This window comes from Metarhizium album (assembly GCF_000804445.1).
Source record: "Metarhizium album ARSEF 1941 chromosome Unknown scaffold_22, whole genome shotgun sequence".
Classification (NCBI taxonomy): Eukaryota; Fungi; Ascomycota; class Sordariomycetes; order Hypocreales; family Clavicipitaceae; genus Metarhizium; species Metarhizium album.
The window spans coordinates 368,306-389,508 of NW_024467596.1; the positions used below are offsets into that span (position 1 = coordinate 368,306).

The 21,203-nt window shown below is 38.9% G+C and overlaps 5 protein-coding genes across 5 annotated transcripts; 3 read left to right on the plus strand and 2 right to left on the minus strand.

Moving 5' to 3' along the window:
• Positions 1 to 10,502: 10,502 nt before the first annotated feature.
• MAM_06643 (UbiD family decarboxylase) lies at positions 10,503 to 11,089 on the plus strand (the record flags this gene model as incomplete). Its single annotated transcript, XM_040825441.1, has 2 exons — positions 10,503 to 10,703; positions 10,769 to 11,089. The coding sequence occupies 2 exons, from the start codon at positions 10,503 to 10,505 to the stop codon at positions 11,087 to 11,089; spliced, it is 522 nt and encodes a 173-aa protein (XP_040676652.1).
• An 899-nt stretch (positions 11,090 to 11,988) lies between these two features.
• Positions 11,989 to 12,633, plus strand: MAM_06644 (YhhN-like protein; the record flags this gene model as incomplete). Its single annotated transcript, XM_040825442.1, has 1 exon — positions 11,989 to 12,633. The coding sequence occupies one exon, from the start codon at positions 11,989 to 11,991 to the stop codon at positions 12,631 to 12,633; it is 645 nt and encodes a 214-aa protein (XP_040676653.1).
• Positions 12,634 to 14,422: 1,789 nt separating this feature from the next.
• MAM_06645 (Six-bladed beta-propeller, TolB-like protein) lies at positions 14,423 to 15,442 on the minus strand (the record flags this gene model as incomplete). Its single annotated transcript, XM_040825443.1, has 1 exon — positions 14,423 to 15,442. The coding sequence occupies one exon, from the start codon at positions 15,440 to 15,442 to the stop codon at positions 14,423 to 14,425; it is 1,020 nt and encodes a 339-aa protein (XP_040676654.1).
• Positions 15,443 to 16,886: 1,444 nt separating this feature from the next.
• Positions 16,887 to 18,161, minus strand: MAM_06646 (tryptophanyl-tRNA synthetase; the record flags this gene model as incomplete). The annotated part of the gene is made up of 2 exons (XM_040825444.1): positions 16,887 to 17,718; positions 17,785 to 18,161. 2 exons carry the CDS (start codon positions 18,159 to 18,161, stop codon positions 16,887 to 16,889), a joined length of 1,209 nt encoding a protein of 402 aa, XP_040676655.1.
• Positions 18,162 to 19,638: 1,477 nt separating this feature from the next.
• On the plus strand, positions 19,639 to 21,123 carry MAM_06647 (aldehyde dehydrogenase; the record flags this gene model as incomplete). Its single annotated transcript, XM_040825445.1, has 1 exon — positions 19,639 to 21,123. One exon carries the CDS (start codon positions 19,639 to 19,641, stop codon positions 21,121 to 21,123), a length of 1,485 nt encoding a protein of 494 aa, XP_040676656.1.
• Positions 21,124 to 21,203: the final 80 nt, after the last annotated feature.

The window sequence follows — 21,203 nt, forward strand, 5'->3', positions numbered from 1 at the left end:
CCTTATTAGAGAATTTTAATGCATTTTAGCATCTCTTAACTGGGATAATAACAGCATAATAAAGCTACTCTATGACGCTCTACGTAAAGACGTAAAGAATGAAGTTGCAAAAGAAGACTAACCTAGCTCTTTTAACGAATTTACTAGCAAGATTATTAAAATCGACAATTAACTCTATGCTAGACGACTTAAACGTAGAGGAAGAAGCGCAGGAAATTGCGCAAGTCTACTACAGAAACATTAGCTAAATACTGGACGCTATTGTTATAGATCCACAGCTTACAGAATACACCTAGGCTTAATAGAACTTAACGCTGCGAATAAGGAAAAGGGGAAGACTTGTTATAATTGTAGTAAGACTAGACACTTTGCAAATAAGTGCTGAAGCCCTAAGAAGCTATGGAAGCTAGTTCCTAAAGATAGAAAGCTCTATGCTGCAAATTGAGAACACTTGCCTACACAAAACTTAAGTATAGCAAGCAACAAAAGGAACTACATAATAGCAAACTATACTAGTTTGGATAAAGATTAGGAATTTAGAACCTAACTAGTACCTAATGACGTTTGGGAACACTAGATGCTATCACTAAGGAGCGAACCTTTACTAGAACTAATCTATAAAGAGTATATTTATCCAACTAAGAAAGATAAACCTAAAATTAAATACAGACTTCTTAATTAGACCTTCTGTTACAACAATAACTGCTATATACACCTTAGCAGCAAGCAAGGTAGTAGATAGTTTCCACGAAAACGAAAAGAGAAAAGAAGAACTACCCTTATAATACAACCTAAATTACAAAGAACTGACTTAAAGATATTGAACGGAAAATTATACTGTGCTATAGATAACGTACATACTACTTAAACTATGCCCTTATAATGCAAGGAAGACGGAAACTGTGTAACTGCGAGCAACTTGCTTAGCCTGAGTTTAATTAATACAGATAGTAGATGAAGTAATTACTAGGGAAGCTCCAACAAACCGTCGGAAGATAATTAATAAAGACAGCAGCTAATACAGCGCGCTAAGCGATATAAGGGAGGAATTAATAAATTAGGAAACAATAACTATTGTTGCAATTAAGACTGATTTCTTAATAGAGATCTAATAGGTCTCTATATACTGCAAATATTAGCAGCATAGCACACCTTATAATTAATATAATAATAATGGGAAGAAAGATCTAGGCAATAATTAATAGTAGAGCTTAAGGAAATTTTATCTTGCCTAATCTTGTTAATAGATTACAATTGCCTTAGACACTTAAAGACAAGCTCTACTGACTTACAACTGTAGAAGGGACTACAGTGAAGTATAGCTAAGGAGTAGTTAACATAGAAATTGCAAATCTCCCTGTTAATATACAAGGCACAAAACACTAGGTTATAATAGATATTATAGTGATCTTAAAACATAATGTTATATTAGGGATACCCTAGTTGCAAGCGAGCAATCTACAAGTTAATTAGAGAACTAGCTAACTTTAATAGGATTTACTAGGATGTAGTTATAAAACAGAGAGCAGCCTACAGAAGGCACTTTATTTAAACTATAACAGGCCTCTAGGAATATATGTAATTGCTAGAGAGCTAAAAGCTAATACAACGGAGATTCCTAAGGAATACTTGCAGTATAGCAAGCTGTTTAGCAGAGAGCTAGAAACAGGACTACTAGAGCATACACGCTAGGACTATAAGATTAGAGTCTAGCCTGATACTAAACTAACGTTCAGTAGAATTTATCTGCAGAACTCTGAGCAAGACTAAGCGCTTAAGGAGTATCTAGAGGACATGTTACAAAAGGGATATATACGACTATTAGAGTCCCCAGCAGGATACCTAATTCTGTGGGTACTAAAGAAGAACGGGAAACTACGACTATGCATTAATTACTAACACTTAAACAAGATTACAATTAAAGATTAATACTTGTTACTGCTTATAATGGAAATACAAGACAAGGTGGGAAAAGCTAAATAGTTTACTACACTTGACTTGAAAGGAGCCTATAATTTTATACGAATAAAGGAAGGCTATAAATAAATAACAGCATTTAGAACTAGCAGAGGACACTACAAATATTTAGTAATGCCTTTTGGGCTTACTAATGCACTAGCAACCTTTTAAAGAATAATCGATATAATACTATAGAAACAACTAGGAGTATTTGTAGTTATATATCTTAACGATATCCTTATTTATTTAAATACTCTTAAGGAACACAAATAATATATACACAAGATACTACAAACTCTACAAGATAACAAACTCTTAGATAAAGCATTAAAATGCTAGTTTTACTAGAACACTATATACTTTCTAGGATACATACTTATATATAGTGAGATATAAATAAGTCTAGATAAGATTAAAACTATTAAGGAATAGCTAACACTAACAAACCTAAAAGAAGTTAGAGGATTTACAGCATTTGTGAACTTTTACTGGAAATTCCTAAGTAGATATAGAGATATATTACAACCTCTTATAAACCTGACAAAGAAAGAAATTAGATTTTAATAGACTAATAAAGAAGCTAAAGCATTCTAGAAAATGAAAGAGTTAGTTATGTTAGAACCTATGCTAAAAGCACTTAATTAGAATAAACCTTATAAGCTTGAAACAAATGCCTTAGACTTTGCACTAGGCGGACAGCTTGGATAATAAGACAACTAAGGAAGATTACATCTAGTTGTATTCTTCTTAAAGAAACTTTATAGACTAGAATTAAATTACGGAATTTACGACAAAGAACTTATAGCTATTATTAAGTGCTTTAAAGAATAAAGACATTATCTTATAGAAGCAAAGCATTAAATTAAGGTCTATACTAATTACAAGAATCTTATATTGTTCTTAACTATAAAGGATCTGAACAAACAACAGATTAGATGGTATAAAACCCTTATAGATTATGACTTTAAGATTATATACTGTAAAGGATCTAAAAACAAAAGAGCAGATGCGCTTAGCTGAAGAGAGGATTTAAAATCGGAAGAGCAAGTAAGTAATGCACTCTTGCTATGCACTACTAAGAATGGGAACCTTGTGTTGGGCACTCGAGAAGTCAGCACAATATAGCAAGTTAAGCTAGACAAAACATAGATGCAGAAGATTGCATTATGCATTAAGAATAATAGCTACTTAGACAATTAGGAAACAAAAGCGCATTTGTTTAAGGAAGGAGAGACTTTCTTGTACAATGAACGCTAGTATATTTCTAGTACACTTTAAGAGCAGCTTGTTAAAGAGATACACAAACACTCACTATATAGACATCAGGGTGTAGGGAAGACTCTTAACTAATTAAGACGATTATATAATTTCCTAGAAAGCAGGAAAATAGTGCAAGAAGTTATTAGAAAATGCAATATATATAATAAAGCTAAATTAGCACAACACGCACTATACAGAGAATTACAACTAATATTACTACTAGAAAGAGTATAGCAAACTGTTACTATAGACTTTATTGTTAAACTACTAAAATCGAAAGAACTCATAACAGAAGTAACTTATAATAGCATTCTAGTTATAGTGGACAAACTTACGAAATATGCCTACTATATTTCTTATATAGAATTAAGCAACACAAAGGACTTAGTATATATGTTCTTTAAAACAGTTATTGCATAATACAGCTTACTAATAAAACTTATATTAGATTAAGACAAGTTATTTACATTAAACTTTTAGAAATGTCTTATAGAGACTATAAAAATTAAGCAAAGTTTATTAACAGCATTTTACCTACAATTAGATAGACAGACTGAGATCTTGAACTAGATACTTAAATAATACCTATAGAGCTATGTAAACTACTAACAGAATGATTAGGTAAAATAGCTACTACTCGCATAATGGGCTTATAACAGTTCTGAGATTAACAGCATGAAAATGTTACTATTTAGAGCGAACTATGGATTTAACTCTATTATTAAAATACACGCAGCACAGAATATACACGCACTAGCAGCTATAATGCACGCAGAATACATAACGATAATACAGAAGCAATTGCAAAGGGAATAGATATTTTTGCAGAACTAAATAAAACATTATGTAGATAAAAAGAGATTGCTAGCGCTAATTCTAGAGGAGGGACATAAAGCATACCTTATTCGCAAAAACATTAAAACAAAGCAACCTAGCAACAAACTTAACTGGAAGAAAATCGGACTATTCCTTATTAAATGGAAAATATTAGACACTAACTACGAATTATTATTACTAGATAGAATGAGAATTTATTCTATATTTTATATATTATTATTGGAAAAGGCACTAGACGATTCTACAATTGCTACAAACATTACAATAAAAGATAACAACAAATATAAAGTTGAATAGATACTTAAGGCGAAAGGAAACAGAAAGAATTAATATTATCTTGTTAAATAGAAAGAATACCTAAACTTAGAAAACACCTAGGAACTAACAGAGAACCTTACGAATTGCTTGACGTTACTTTAGTAGTTTTATTCCTAAGAAGTGCATCCTAATTAATTGCCTAAATATTATTTATTAACTCAATATTAAACTTAGCATCTAAGGAACGAACTAATGCAGGATCTAACTTATCTAAAGGAGCAGGAAGGACGCTAGTATTCTTTTGAAGCTGTTCAGCTTTCTTACGCTCTATACGTTCTAACTCTTTAACGTTGTTAATACTATGTATAACTGCATATATTATTTTCTTGAACTATAGTTTCTTTTGTTTTTGCAAACGTTCTATCTTTGCATCTATTAGATAATGCTTGTCTTTAGCTGACTTAAGTTCTTTTTCGAAATGTATATAGTAATTAGCTATACAGCGGAGTTAGGCTGGCGAGATACTCTAGACGTTACAACGGGATTAATAATTTATTACGCACTAAGTGCAGCAAGAGGAATTAGAGGAGGATAATCGATAGAAAGCAATACCCTTTTCCTTGCAATAGGAATAAGGAGCTTTTTCTATAATTAACAGATTAGAAAGAATTAAATATAATAAAGCCTTGCACTACTTAAACTTCTAAGAACGCGTCCTTGACTTTTGCTTAATAATATAATTAGCAGGCATAATAGCACATAATAATGCAGGAGGAAAAACACCTTAGACCTTAGACGGCCTGATTGATAGTCTTAAGGACAAGACTAACAGGGGAGGGGCATAATGTTACAAACGTTACTGCAGGAGACGCGGGACAGGACCGCACCGCTAGGACAGAGTACGACGGCGGGGCGCGCAGGAAAAGGACGGTAGCACGTAACGTGTTACGTAATCTATAAGGGGATCGAAGGCTTGAGGCTTCAAGCCAACGATCTAGGATAAGACTCGAGAGGATTAATAGTTAAGCTATTCAATTAAGGCTTAAAGAGATTGATAGATAAGCTAGTTGATCTAGTCTACAATAGAGAGATAGATAAGTACTTAAGGAGGAGGTATTCTGCTATAGTAGATAGTCTAGTTCTCTATTGATTAATCTAAGCAATAGTTTTACTATTAAGAGTTATACTCTTAACGGCCTTATTGTAATACTGCTTGATAGCTACTCTGTAGCGTTCAACCTGACTTACTTCCTAAGAAACAGACCTACTGTGTCTTAGAACCTAAGCCACCGTTACAAAATAGTATAAAAGAAGATTTTAATATTACTAAAATCTTAATAATTATTAAAACCTTTAGTAGTTTAAGCTACTAAAGATTTATAAGTTTACTTTAATAGTAAGAGAGTAATTCTTATTAAGCTACTATAATTAAACTATAGAGAAGATTTTAATATATTTTATTATAAGAGTTACTAGTAGAAGCCTAGCCTCTTTATAGAGAATAAGTAAGAAGGTTATTTGCTAGACTAAAAAAATAGCTTAAGCTATAGCTTTTATTATTCTATTTATTCTAGTTACTAGACTTATAATACTTATATTAACCTTAGCTCTTATCTTTTGCTCTAGTAAAGTATATTTAAAGTACTAGACTTTAAGCTTATAGTATAGTATAAGTTCTATATATATCTTTACTGCCTTTTAAACTAAGTTAAACTAAGTTAAGTAGAGAACTATATTTTGAACTATATTTTATATTAGTAAGAGATTTTAAATAAAAAACTATTTTATAAGCCTTTCTAGCTTATTTTTTAATATAAGTATAAAAAGTAAGCTTATAGTTTAGCTAAATACTAAGCTACTTTAAGCTATTCTTAAGTTAAATATTTTATTTCTTATATTTAATAGAGAGCTATTAAGAGTTCTATTATTTTATAAAGTATAAAACCTCTATCTTCTTTATATTAAAGTTAATAGTATTCTTAGCGCTCTAGCTTTTAAGTTATTAAATGCCTCTATTAGTAGCTACTATAGTTTTATTAAGTAAGTTATCTATAAAGAGTAAAGCATTATTATCTATATATTTATACTAAAATTTATATTTTAATAGTAAGTAAATAAATATAGTATATAAAAGAAATAATATAGAGAAAGCTAGTAGTAAGCTTTATAGTGCTTTATATTCTAGGGGAGAAGCTTCTCTCTAATAGTTATTTATATATACTTTATAGCTATAATATACTATAAAGGTCTTTATCTACTTTAGAATAAGTAGAAGCTAACTTTATTTCTTTATATAGCTAATAAGTCTATTAACTAGTATAGTATTAAAAGCCTCTTTAATATTTATAGTAACTAAAGTAGCTACTTTACTGTCTTTTAAAGCAACTTTAATATTATATACTAGTGCTAAGACTAAGTTATTTACTAATTACTTTAGAAGAGCTTCTACTTATTTATTGCTAAGGACTTTATGCTTAATAGTAAGGTAGAATACTTACTAAGTAAAGAGTTTATTAATGCTCTTTTCTATACAGAAAGTAAGAGATATAAAGCAGTAAAAGCTTATACTTAAGAAGTTAGTTTTACCTAGCTTAATTATTATAACTACTTTTATATAGCAGAAGAAGGCAGAATAGTAGCTAAGCTTAAGAGAGAATTTATAAATAAGTCTAACTATAAGTTTAATAACTAGCTAAGCTAGTTTAAGAATATTAATACTAATTTTATTAATGCCTAGAGAGATATTGCTTATAGAGCAGGCAGTATATTTAGCCTCTACTAGTAAGATAGAGGTATAAAAAGAAATATTCTATTTAGAGATAGTAGAGATTTCTCCTCTAAAGTAGTTATTACTAGATTTAACTTTATAGAGTTTTACTACTTAAAGTTCTTTAGCTTTCTTGCTAAGTATATTATAAGTTTTACTCTAGAATACTAAGCTAGAAGGTTAAAAGTTAGCTATAGTTTTATAAGCCTACTTAGTAATAGTAAATATCTCTTTATTAGTTATTACTTGGTTTATTTTCTCTAACTAAAAAGCTTTTTTAGCTACTTAAATAGCTTATTAAAATACTTTTCTCTTCTTAATAATATCTAAGTAAGTATACTATTTTACTAGCAGCTCTTAGTATAAGCAACTATAGTTATTATTCTACTAAACCTTAAAATTTCCCTTGCCTCTAGAGATTCTGCCTACTTAGTAGAGAGAGAATATAAAAGTACAAGTTATTTACTTTACTAGTTAGTTTAGTTTACTAGTATTTCTAATAGTTATAAGTAGAAACTTAATCTTAGTAGTAAGAATTTTAATAAATTATTTCTCTTCTTTAAAGTTTATTATTATATAAGTATAAGTAAAATACTTAAAGGTAATTTCTCTAGAAATAGTAATTAAAAAAAAGAAGTAATTTAAAGTATATTATATATTCTTAGTAATACTAAGAGAGTAATAAGAAATATTTAAGTATATAAAGTTTAAGACTCTTTCTAAGTTATAAGTAAATATATCTAAAGTATTTAGAAGAGTTATTAAGTAGGCATTAGCTTAGTCTACTATATTCTCTTCTTAGTTTTATTAAGTACTAAATTACTATATTTTATAGCTCGTATTAAAGTTACTAGCTACTATAGTATAGCTTATTAGTAATTATATAAAAAGTTCTCTTAGTGCCTTTATATTCTAAGGTTTTTAGTAGAAGTTTACTAAAGTATATTTAAGTACTTTAATTTAAATTAAATATTAAGAGTTAAAGTAAGAGAGTTATATTAAGAGGAGATTAGCTTTAATATAAGAAATTACCTTAAAGTAAGTTTTAAGGGAATTCTATAAAGCTAGAGGTTTATAAGCTTTATAGAGAGAGTAGCTTTTAATATACTACTATTCTTTCCTCTAGTTAGTATATAGTTTTTAAATAAGAACTATATTAATTTTCTTTATAGCTAATAAGCTTAAAATAGTATTTATTATCAGTTCTAAGTTCTAAGTATTTAAGCTAATAATTTATAAAGGTTTTCTCTAAGGTATATTACTTATATTTCTTAGAGTTAGTATTCTTAGTTAGTTTAGAGGCTAACCTAGAGGTAGAGATAGAGATAGGTATTTTAGTTATAAGTATAATTTTTATAGCAGAAGCTAGAGGAGCTAGTATAACTAGAGAGGCAGAGAAGGCAGAAGTCTTTAGCACTAGAGAGTATAGTTTAGTTTATAGAGATAGAGTCTCTATAATAAAGGCGCTTATTAAGTAGGCTTAATATCTAGATAATAGCTCTACTCTTACAGCTTTTATACTACCTCTCTAGGCCTTTATAAGCTACTACTACTTTCTGTCTACTTACTTTAGCCTAGCTAGGCACTCTTTATAATTTAAAAGATAAAGGCTAAAATAGTTAATATATTAAGTCTTTAAGGTATAGCTACTAGTCTTATAGAAGAGGCTGCTATAGTTTTTATATTAAGGTTTTTATTTATAACTCTTCTAAGCATAAAAGTCTTAGTAAGTTTTATATTAAAATAGTAGAGTCTTCTTCTTAACTAGTCTAGCTAGTTTAAAGGCACTTTATAAGTACTATTTCTTTTAGACTAGCTTCTTAAAAAAAACTAGAAATATAACTATTAGTTAGTTATTATTATTATACCTAAAGGCTTTAACTAAGACTAAGGTCTACTTAGTTTAAGTAGTAGCTTTCTAGGTAATTATATCTTTAAGGTTAATAGTAGTACTTTTAAAGAAGTAGAGAGTATATAAGTACTTAAATACTATATAGATATATTAAGATATAATTCTAGCAGCTAAGATTCTATTAATTTAGCTAAGAATAGCTATTTAGCTAGATAGAAGTTTATCTCTTATTATTTAGTTCTTAGTAAGTACTAACTAGATTATAGTAGTTTATTTTATTATAAAAATATATATTAAGTTTATGTTTAAAACTTTAGTAATTAAGTTCTTAATATAAAATAAAGTATAACTTTAAGCTAAGCTTATATTATTTAGCTAAAAGAGGACTTTTATATCTTCTTTAAAAAAGTATATAAGTTTTACAGCTAGAGTCTAAATAGCTTTACTAAAAAGTATTACTATAGCTTTAGTATATATTTATATAGAGAGTAAAGCCTCTTTATATTATATTATAGTAATTTAGAGGCTTAAGTTTTAAGCCTCTTTAGAAAGAAGTTTTTTAAAGTCTTTAAGTAGTTATTATTTTATAGTTTTAAGAAAGCTTTAAATAACTTTCTAGCTTAAGACTTTCTAAGTCTTAGTTAGTAGTTTTCTAATAGCTTCTTTAAGAGTAGTAGAGATTAATTAAAAAGTACTAATTTTTTTAGAAAGTTAGTATTATAGTAAGTTCTTTTATATCTTAAGCTTAGAACTAAGAAGCTAAGTTTTAAGGCTTAAGGAAATATAGTTATTATCTTTATTAAGTAGAGAAACTCTCTTCTTATAGTTTAATTTTTAAGCTAGAAGAGTAATAAGTAATAGCAATAAGTTAGAGGTAATAAAGCAGACTTTACTAATAGCTTCTAGCAGGCTTATACTCTTAGGCAAGCTAAGGTCTAGTTCTATATCTATAGGTTTACTTATAGTATTAAGCTAAATATATAGTTAGGTAGGAATTCTTAACAGTAGGTCCCTAGGGGAAATATTTAGAGGAGAGAGTTTTTTAACTATCTTATAGTAATTACTATAGTATGTTTAGTAGTGTATACTAGCTTAATAGCTTGGCTAATGTTTTCTGGGAAATATAAGTCACCTATAAGGTTATTATAATCGCTATAAACATCATATTAAATACAAATAGTAATCTAATTAACCCTAAAACTCTGCGCCGCTATCACCGGAGGATATCAGGCAACGAGAGTTTGGATCCAAGATAGTGCTTTTAGCTGAACAGATGCAATGCGTGACTATTTAGTTGGTCAAGGCTTGTTTGCTGCTGCTGTACAATCGTCTCACGTAGGTTCTGGCCCTGGATCTGTTTGGCGTCGTGGACTACTCGATTTTCAACGTATCTTACTCCCATCACAGTTTCAGTTTAAAGAGCAACCTAGCGGTCAAGGTGGTGGCCGGCTATGTCGTCGTCGGCTTCGTCGTGATGGAGATATTGTATTTGGGAGTTTGGTGCCGGCCATTCAATCAATACTGGGCAGTGCCTCCTGATTCCAGTAAGTCTTTCATCTAGATGCCATCATGCCGGGATCGTGTCATGCTAACTATGTCTTTTCAGCACAATGTTCTGCAGCGACAAACCATCTCATCACCAACGCCGTTGTGAATATTTCATCCGACATGATGATAATTCTCATACCGATGCCCGTCTTTTTACAATCACGTCTCAAGTTGAAGAAGAAACTGATCCTGATTGGCGTTTTTGCGCTTGGTAGTTTTTCGGTAAGCAGCTCTCTCGGCATTACTAAAGGACCTGCCCTTCTGAGCTAACAATACTTGTCCTCTAGATTCTGTCGGCGATACTCAGCAAGTTCTACAGCTTTAATGAACCCTTCGGATCAACATGGACACATTGGTACATTCGAGAGTCATCGACTGCCATCATTGCCGCCAACCTTCCCCTAACATGGACTGTCTTCCGTCGGCTCTTTCATTTATCATCATTCAACAACAGCAGCAAGTTATCGTCCAAAAATCTGACCGGACAGCCCGGTTCGACTCTACGATTCCACGGCCAAGCACATGGTGGCCGCACCCAAAGCCGCGGCTACATCAGACATGACGACGCCAACGATCAAAGGTGGCTCTCTTCAGTCCTTCTTACATGACCCGGAGCCGGCATTGGACAGCTCATACCCAGCTGTCAAAGCTTCCTCTAGTACTTAAATTGATGACGACGACATAGGGACTTTTCCATAGAATAGGACTTTGGGCGAGAATTGGTTGCCGACCGAGCTGCCTTGATTGCACTTCCGCCACCCGCTTACTTTTCCATTTTTCCGGTACCTGCTCAGGTCCTAGCATATCTTTGGGCAAGTAGGAGGCAAATATGGGAATTTCTAGTATCTGGCGACTGTGAACAACCGTGGCCACGACATCTCGTCTCGACTCGGCAACCCAAAATTAGGCACCGAGCGGGGTGGATAAATAGTTATCCAGAGACAATTATTGGACACGTCATGGGAGGGTTCAAAAAGCATGGTTTGATCCCATTGGCTTGAACTGGCGGCTTCGCAGACACCCATATCACAAACGCTTGGCGACGAAGTTAAGGAGTCTGGTGCCAGTAGGAGATAGAGCTCCTTGTACCAGAACAAAAGGAGAGCGTAACGAATACGAGACTTACTGCTCCACTGTTAATATATTCAACAAGCTCGAGCACCACAAGCTTCCTTGTCACATTACTCATTGCTAAACTCACTATGGCTAGATTGTGACCAAGATGCTAGGCATAATTGACCTCGCTTACGGAAATCGCGACATGATGAACCGAAGGTGGGCACCAAGATATCCACACCACGTGAGAATATGACGTACAAGTCCATCTCCTCTTTTCCAATCTTGTCCGACAAGACCTCTTGGTTCCGGCGAGTCTTGCACCTTCATCTTTACATAGTCTAAGCCGCAAGAAGCAGCCCTTGATCCTTCTCAAGCATCCCGCAATCGCAACAGACGTGGAACGATGGCTGTAACCACTGCATCAAGCCTTGAAAATGCAGTTCTAGCGATGTCCCTGGGGTTATCTATTCTTTACAGCATCAACCTCCTCGCCGAGCCATCACACTCGCGTATGGCATTCAAAACTATTGCTACCGCGCTCCTCGCCGTATTTGCTGGGACGCAAAGCGTGTATTGGCAACTTGTTCCAGCTCTCGTACTCGGATCACTAGGCGACGCTTTTCTTGCCTGGCCAGGCGACGAGACTTTCTTCCGAGGACTCTCAAGTTTCTTAGTTGCCCATTTGTTTTATATCTCGCTATTTGCGGGAATTGGCAACGGCCTTGGCTTTGTCTTGCATGACACGCAGCGCCTGGGTCTAGCCGGAGCAATGTTGCTCTTGGCGCCATTCATGAGCTTCACATTGATGCCTAAAGTTGCGCAGTCTCTCCGCATCCCTATCGCACTATACTCAACTGTCATCCTGGCCATGGTCCTCTCTGTACTCACCGTTGAAAATGATCAGGTCGTCTTGGGGGCCATCCTGTTCGCGATTTCGGACAGTGTGCTCGCCACCGATGAGTTTTTGATGCCCAAAGACTCGGCATACCGCGGGTTGATGCAGCACGTTGTTTGGCTATTTTACTACACTGGACAGCTCCTGATTGTCACTGGGCTCGTCGATGGATGGGATTGGGTCAATCAGCTCAAGTAGTCGGACCCCCTTGTCGCAGCGACATGCCGACGAGGTTGATAATATCATGAAAGCCTACCATTTTCCTTTGCGTTTGACGTTCGCCTCGATGCCGCTGTGAAGATCGTCCATTCCTCTATCAAAGGTGACGCGGAGATGTCATATGTTGCCGCCTTCTTTGTTAAACATCCATAGAACTTTGTAAAGCCTTGCCATTCAATGACAATTATCTCAGCTACGTTCGATCAATCTGCTGCCTGAAAGCGCCCGAGATATTTCCCTCACGCAATTATAGTCGCAAATCCCAGCTGATCAGTGTGAGATGTCTTTGCAATAGCGGAAAAGTGCGAGTTTTCCCGAGTCCCTCAGGATCTTCTGCTCCTAGTTGTCGCAATCTATGTACAAGCCTAGACCTTTTGACCTCTGGCCAGTATTACCCAGCAAGGCGACATGACGAGACCTTTTAAATACAGTTCTGGTCAAACGAGCCAAATAAAAATATGCGTCACTCCACTTGAAATAGCACAAGCTATTACATGCTATGTAGTGCTCTTCCTCCTTTGTTATAGATGGATATATCTAGATGATTCATGATTGTTCTACTTGTTCGACACAACTCACAGCATTACAGTTTGCCTCTCGTTGCGGACATTTCATATGACTATATCAACTTTGCATGGAGCTACAAAACTCCAACTTAGTCGGCGACGAGAGAAATACGCCGGCAGGTAGTGCGATGGGCTTTTCAAGTCGCGTGGCTAGGTAGTACGGTAATACGAGCTACAAAAAGTGAAAACCACTATTACAGCTACAGCTCTACGCCATGAAGGATCCTGGCTGGGACTACTGCACCACATGTAGGCCCTCATCTCCCATTAGATGTCGCACAAATATCTCAGGCCGGGAAGCCTAATGCCCTGCCAAAAGAGAGTAAGGATGCTTATTCACGTGTTAAAAGACTGTAAATACGGAAGCATTTGTATTACTCTACATAACAAAGCTGCGACAGTAATGGGTTGACTACGTCTGCGTATCAACACGCTACATAAAAATTACAAGCAAGGTTTGGAATACAGGATGAGTTGGTTCGTATTTGTTCGAATGCCTATGTGCGTCGTAACTATGGCCACGCTGACTAGTCTCGCAGTCGGAGCGAAAGGGTCAAGAGGGCGCACTTATAAATTGGATATCGGTGGTATGTAGCCAAGGGTTAGTCTGTTTTGCTTCTGTAGAGTAGTGGTTAAAGCTGGTAACTGCTTGTGGCACTCATTCGCCGTCATCAACCACGGAAAGAGCACAAAAGGTCACGCGACAAGTGACCGAAGTAATAGCCAAGAAACATAGTGAACAATAGGTAAAGAGATTTGCCATGCCTATTTCTTGCATTTCCTAGCATGTGAGAAGATCACAGAGCCCGAGTACACACAATATCATGCCTTCATTTATACGTCCCGGGTTATTGTACATCAGAACACTGCACCAGCAAATAACATGCCTGCCTCCCTATAACCAGTGAATTTAGGCTTGGGGCATATCAGCTATTCAAAATATAATTACAGCTCCATGTAGATAGCCTGCTCAAGTCAGCTTCAAGAGTCGGGTGATTAAACAAGGCAAGAAATATCTAATGTGACAAAACTTTCCAGAAAAAGGTTATACATTCTAAAGCGGCGAAACATCTCTTGGATTTAGTGAGTCGTAGAGTGCACAGGGAAAGGTCTTATCGATTCACACTTCTAGGAAGATCTAGGATCACGATAACTCAAGATGCGACAGTTGTATTATTCTTGTCTCCTTAGCAGAGAAAAAACTATGGATTCGTCCTAAGACTGATTGCCGAAACTTTTGCCCCTTCTGTTATACCATTTATGGGGCGTTCCAGTCCCCCAGATGTTGCACCGTACAGCAGTATTTCCCCGTGCCTCTCTCTTCCAATGGCGAGAGCGCCTACACCTTCCAGTATAAAGTCTTTTAACCCTCCTGCGACTACTTTGCTTCTCCCAGTCTTGACATCAGAGAAAATAATAGTGTTGTCTAGATTTGTGGCAGAATAGATATTCCCTCGACTGTCAATGACGAAGTCGTCAACGATGGAAGCAACACTGGATAGGTTGGCAACTAGTTGAGGAACTGCATCTGGGACAGGCCATCCCGATGCCGTGATTGGGACTTTGTACACTGCAACCAATTCGCTGTTTGTCCAATAGAGATGTGACTGATAAAGTTTAACGCCATTGACGCCAGTTCTGAGCCCTGGCGGAGCTTTCAGTTCTTTATATGACCAGACTCCTTGTTGGAAACGGCCGGTAGAGACATCAAGTCTACCTATGAGACCGGTAAAGCTGTCGGCAATAAAAACCACGCCAGGATATTCGTCAGAGCTTATGATGCCATTTGCCGAGATGCTGGAAGGGCCGAGGGCAGCAATCTTTCGAAGTTTGAACTCTTCGGAATACTTGTTCAAGAATTGCAAGGTATAGACTGTATACTCTCCTGGAGCTGGACTTTCACCGTTGCTGAAATTCCCGCCGGCAATCACGTAGGTCTCAAGTCCGTTGATATCGGTGATTCGTGTGATGCCTACAGAAGCGTTGGCGAAAGGCAAAGAAGTGACTAGCTCAAGAGAACTATAGCAGGACTCTGGTTTCTTGATTGTCCAAATGTTCGACTCGTTAAGAAGCTGCGTTGCTAGAATTGCCCCATTAGAGCGCACAACAATATTTTCCAGCCATGTTCCGTTGGTCAGTTGCCCCAAAGTACGAATCTTGGGGTATTTTGCCAACACAACAGGAGAAAAACAGGCTGATACAACAACTGCAGAGAAGAGCATTTTCCTTTTCAAGAATACAGTATGATAAGCGTGATAAATTGGCACTTAAGAACGGCAAGAGATCGCCCAAGACCTGTTGACTATTTTCTCCTCCTGTGTGAATGGACAGGGAGTGCTCTGTGCTAAATGTCTTCGACAAAGTTTGTTTATTATTGAAATTTTTGAGTGAAATCGTTCCCGGTTTTTCTTCGTCCCAAACTTAGAGAGTCAAAAGCGCTTGCGTTGATTACCAAGCATTAAAAAATTTTCCCCGCCAAGGAGCTGAAAAACGAGATCCTTGTTGACCGGGAGAACATGTCGCATAGCATATAAGGTGGTCTACCACACACAAAAGTGTGGCGTGGGCCACGCCCAACTTTTGGTGCGACAGAACAGCCCGGCCTCTGAAGTGACGGTGTGATTTAGAAGTTTGTCGGGGTCAGATTCTGTCCCCTTTGGGTGAGACAGGTAAGCTCATGAGTCATATGCATGCGCAAGATGCACCACAGTGTCATTCGGTTAAGCTCTTACACCGGACTGGCGGACAAAGAATCCTCAACCATATGACTTGCTGCAATGCACAATAGTTGCAGCCATCACGATACCGCCATCACGATACCATTATCGGCCATGCGGGCTGAGGCATCTAGGCATAAAGGCCTAATAAATACACAGGGAACCAACCTTTCAATGCCTTGGTCACTTATGCTAAGTAATATATACAGGTATCTTCTTGTATGCATAGCTCTTATTTGTTAAGTCCTTTAGGTAGAGAAACCAAAAACGTTAAGAGCACATAATATTACATGTTAATCCAAGTTATTTGCTCAACATCGTGACCAGCCCTTTTATAAGAACCTAGTGACACCATCTGATCCCGATGTATTAACTCTGGTAGCACTACCCAGGAGCCCTTTTGTATTACGTGTCTCCTTCTATCAGAAAACAAATTAGCGTCGGGACTTTTAGACTGGATTTAACGCATAGAACTTTATCTGCAGCAAAAGCAGACTGTACTTGGGCCACGACGTGTTTCATGCTTATTGACAACGCCACGGGTTATTACATATAACTACATCACAGGACATCGATTCCACCACTTGTATTACCTCTATGCTCAACTAGACTGTTCAGAAAATTATCTTTCTGAGAAGCAGCCTGGAGATGAGTAGATCTTATGGAGAATTTGAGAGGTCTGAACAATTACTTGGCAGACGATTGTTCTCATGCCATCTAGGCCGTGCGGCGTTGCTTTTTTCCCCATCTGTGTAAAAATTGATGAGAAATTACAGTTTGAATTTATAACTATTGTACTTTTATAATTTTCTACACATACTAATCCCAGCACTTCGACTGAGATGCTTATTCTATTTACACAGTGATTACCGCTTGCCCACAAGTTTCAAACAAGGGCGTAGCTTAAGCTTGTCATGACTATTTTGAGCAGGAACACGTCCTTGCCAAATCATTCAAGTAGACGTGGGGTCATGAACGCTTTGAGCACGTCGTTTGAGATTTGTTGGCGATTCGTCTTGAATCTGGTGACAGTCTCGATAATGACCTCGACGAGAATCTCACGTAGCTCAACGCTAAGCAGCTGATGAGCATGGTGTTTCCTTTGAATTGTGGCCAACTCCTCATCATCTTCAAGGAAGAATCGCAGCCATTCAAGAGCCACGTCCATACTGTTCTGTCCAATTGGAAACGCTGCATGAATTTTTTCCCGTACCACGTCAGGCTCATCCGTCAGATAGATAGCTGAGGTTTTTACGGAAGCCGACATTTTCTGGCCTCCTCCCTGCAGAGAAGGCAGCAAGCTCGAATAGAGAAACGAAGGCGGAAGCTCTCCCATCTTCCCCGCGTGCTTGCGTACCTCGGCAAAATATCCGTCAATGTCATACGAACACGGGATGAGGCACGGGATAGTTCTCAAGCTCGACTTGTTGGCAGTCAGGATGCCTGGGAAGGACGATGCAAAACAACCTGCCGACTGCGTAGAGCAGCAGTAGAACATGCCAACATTGTCGTCGTCGGTGAACCCCAGCGCTTCCTTGATACTGCTGACGGTGATGTGACGAGCAATTGAAATAATATTTTGATAGAACGCGCCGCCGACGTAATCCATATTCGAAAACATGAACGTCTTTGGGAGGTCAAAGCCAAAAGCCAAAATGTCGGTGGCATTTGCAATGTCATACTTGCGAACATGTTGAATGGGCAGGTCCTTGTCATGGAGAATCTTCATGTCGTCGGTGAGCATGAGAATAAGTTTGGCCCCAAGAGTCTCTTGAAGCCATCTAAGTTATCATGTAAGTGTGGTTCCTAGGTAGCCGAAGCCAAAACTTGATGTTTGGAGTACTGACTTAGTAAACTCGAACGGGATCGAGTGTCCAAGATGCAGGCTGTCGCTGCTAGGGCCTCGGCCGGTAAAGAGATATATTGGCAGACCGCTCTGATACCGATCGAGGATGAGATGAAGATCTCGGTGTGAAAAGACAATACCACGTCTCAGGTAGCGATGAGGCTTACGACCGGTCAACTGCGCAAAGCGATCAAGTAGTTTCTGATCAATCCTTTGGGCGTTGCTGGATGCGATGAACTCGTCATGTTTTGCATTTGGCGGAGCATTCAGGATTACTCGATGTGCTTTTTGGACGGGCTCGCTGTTGAGCTTCACCGTGGACAAGACATCCACAAGCCTCACATATTCGCCGTTGGGAATTCCGCAAAGTGCCGCCATTTTCGAAGCCGAGAGAATGTGATAGGCAGTGGAAAGACGGTTGCTTGTCACTAAGTGTGGTTTTAACAGATACCCAAACTGAGCCAAGGTTTTGCTTCAAAATCTAAGGCTGTGCGTTGCGCCGAGGCCAGCTGGCTTGCCTGTGTAATCAACTCTCTCAGATTGAATCGGTTCTAATGTGCCCAACAGACAGCCTTGTTCCAGTAGGGGTGTGATTATCGGACGGCGTGATGTGGTCTTGGTCGTCAGCTGTGGAGGAAGTTCTTTGGAATGTTGCAACGACAAGCAAAGCTCGTACATACTCTAACGCAGCTTACTGCAGAATAATCGGCAGCACGCAAGCGTATCAAAACCCAGGCGCTACAACTAACAAAAAATCTAGAGTCGCGAGAGCGGGTTTACTGCTGACAAACTACACGACACAAAGATGATACCATTGAGGTCGTACGTATTCGAGCAAGTGTATAAGGAAAGGGCCGCAAAACGCCGTTAAACCGAGTGGCCGTTCCCACCCAAGCTTTATTTTGACATCGGACTTGTCGGGTAAGCACTGCATAAATACGTGCATGACAAGCTATGCGAGCGAAACCCACCCGTACATGTGCCGTATGTGACGAGACTACCGAGATGACGTGCTTTTTGTATCTAGAACCTCGTGTTGCATACTTTGAATATTATCCCAAGTAGTAAATTTTAAACACTCCTTCGGAGTAGATAGGCCAGTTTGCTCCGTCAGCTCAGCTAAATATTCTTACTTATCAAAGCCACCATGGAAAGGGAACAAGTAGCAGCCTGTGTTTTGCGGACGCTGGTATGGCTATTCGAGTCTATAGGATAATGCCGATTTGAGACACTAGTAAATATCCACCTTCTTCCATAATCACCGGGAGCATTAAGCTTCGGGAGTCTATAGATTGTGGCATACGTTCCACGCCGTCAGCACGGCTAGTGACTTGGAGGCGGGTGGCGGCAAAGGAGACTGCCGGCCGAGCCGGCTTTCCACAGCATAGATCGGCGCTTTGCCTACTGTGGCGAAAAATTTCCGACGTGTGACCAGGGGAGAAAGAACTTTTTTGCTGGGCGCGGACGTAGAGCCGCCATCAGCCAAGCCGAAGCATGTTTCAGGCAAAACTCCCGGCCTTTTAGACGAGGAAAAGCCACGGGTCCGCGACTGGTCCGCTGGATTCAGGGGGGTTCGTCATTTCTTGCCATGAGCACTATCTCATATTGAAGCGGAGTTAACATATGGAATTACGCATAAACGTGCTCAATGCCTAGTTTGCAGCGGCTCTGACGGTTCCTCCTCGGCGTAGTTGCAGGTTCAGTAAGAACTGAGTGGGCGAGCTCTTGTAAATTGGCGATTGTAATCTACTTACGGTAAGGGGTATATAAGCGTGCCCTATGAGAGCATGGATTTCCAACCTCACAAGACTTGGCCCCAGACAGCAAACCAGACAAGCCGATTCATTATCCAGTCATGGCACCATCAAATCTATCCCTGCCCACTCCCAACGGCACCAAGACCTCCAAGACTATTGAAAACCGCCTCTTCATCAACAATGAATTCGTAGAGTCTGTTTCTGGGAAGCGTTTCCAAGTCATCGATCCCACCACCGAGCAAGTCAGTGCGTCAGTCTACGAGGCCGACGTCGAAGATGTCAAACTGGCCGTCCAAGCTGCCAAGGCTGCTTTTCCCGCCTGGTCAGAACGTGATGCGTCTGAAAGAGCCCATTTTCTGAACAAATGGGCCGAGGCTCTAGAAAAGGCCGCCGATGAAATTGCCTATCTTGACAGCATCACCATGGGTAAGCCGGCCTTTCCTGACCGACTGGCCCCCATGGTGCCCATGATAGTTCGCTTCTTTGCCTCAAAGGCACTCGACATCACCGGCGAAAGCTCGCTCAACTCGGCCGGCTTCCTCAATGTCAGTCTCAGGCAGCCGTACGGCGTTTGTGCCGCCATCACCCCCTGGAACGCGCCTATCATGATGCTGGCATACAAGGTGTCGGCCGCTCTCATCACGGGAAATACCCTTGTCCTCAAGTCGAGCGAAAAGTCTCCGCTCAGCTCGCTCGTCGCCGCTAGATGTGCTCTGGAGGCCGGATTTCCGCCCGGCGTTCTAAACATTCTCAGTGGCTACGGTCGTCCGTGTGGCGAGGCGTTGGCACGGCACATGGAGATTCGTAAAATCTCCTTCACGGGAAGCACTGCCACCGGCAAAGCCATCCAGCGAGCCGCGGCCGAGACAAACCTGAAGAGTGTCTCACTCGAATTGGGTGGCAAAAGCCCCCTCGTCGTGTTTGAAGATGCAAATCTGGAAAAAGCCGTGAGCGCCGCCACCATGTCGATCCTCATGAACTCTGGGCAGGTATGCAACGCCACCACCCGCATCTATGTCCACGAGAAACTCGCGCAGGATTTCATCAGTGGCGTTAAAGCCGCCATGTCAGCCATGGGAGCCACCGGTAACCCGCTGCACCAAGGGACCATGCGCGGTCCGCAGGCTGACAGGGCCCAATTTGAGCGCATATTGTCTTACCTTGACCTCGCCAAGCAGTCTGGTGTTTCCGTCGTTTTGGGCGGCAACCGTGAATCGTCTCCCGGTTACTTTGTTCAGGCCACCCTTCTCACTGACGTGCCTGAGGACTCAAGGCTCACCAAGGAGGAGATTTTTGGGCCCGTGCTAATTGTCAACCGCTTCACGGATGAAGACGACGTCTTGCAGCGAGCCAATGACACCGAGTATGGTCTCTGGGCCAGCGTCTTTACCAATGATGTAAGCCGTGCTATCCGCGTGGCCAAACGGTTAGAAGCCGGCAGCGTAGGTGTCAATTGTACGTCACCCGTGTTAGCCATGGACATGCCGTTTGGGGGGTGGAAGAGCTCCGGGCAGGGGCGTGAGTTCAGTCGGTACGCAACAGACTATTGGACAGAGCTCAAGACTGTGTATTTCGCTTATTGAGTTAGCTAGCGGTTGTCGTTCAAGAGCTACTAGTAGCCGACTACGGCTGAGCGAGCGTCTACGCATGTGAAGTTTTGTTA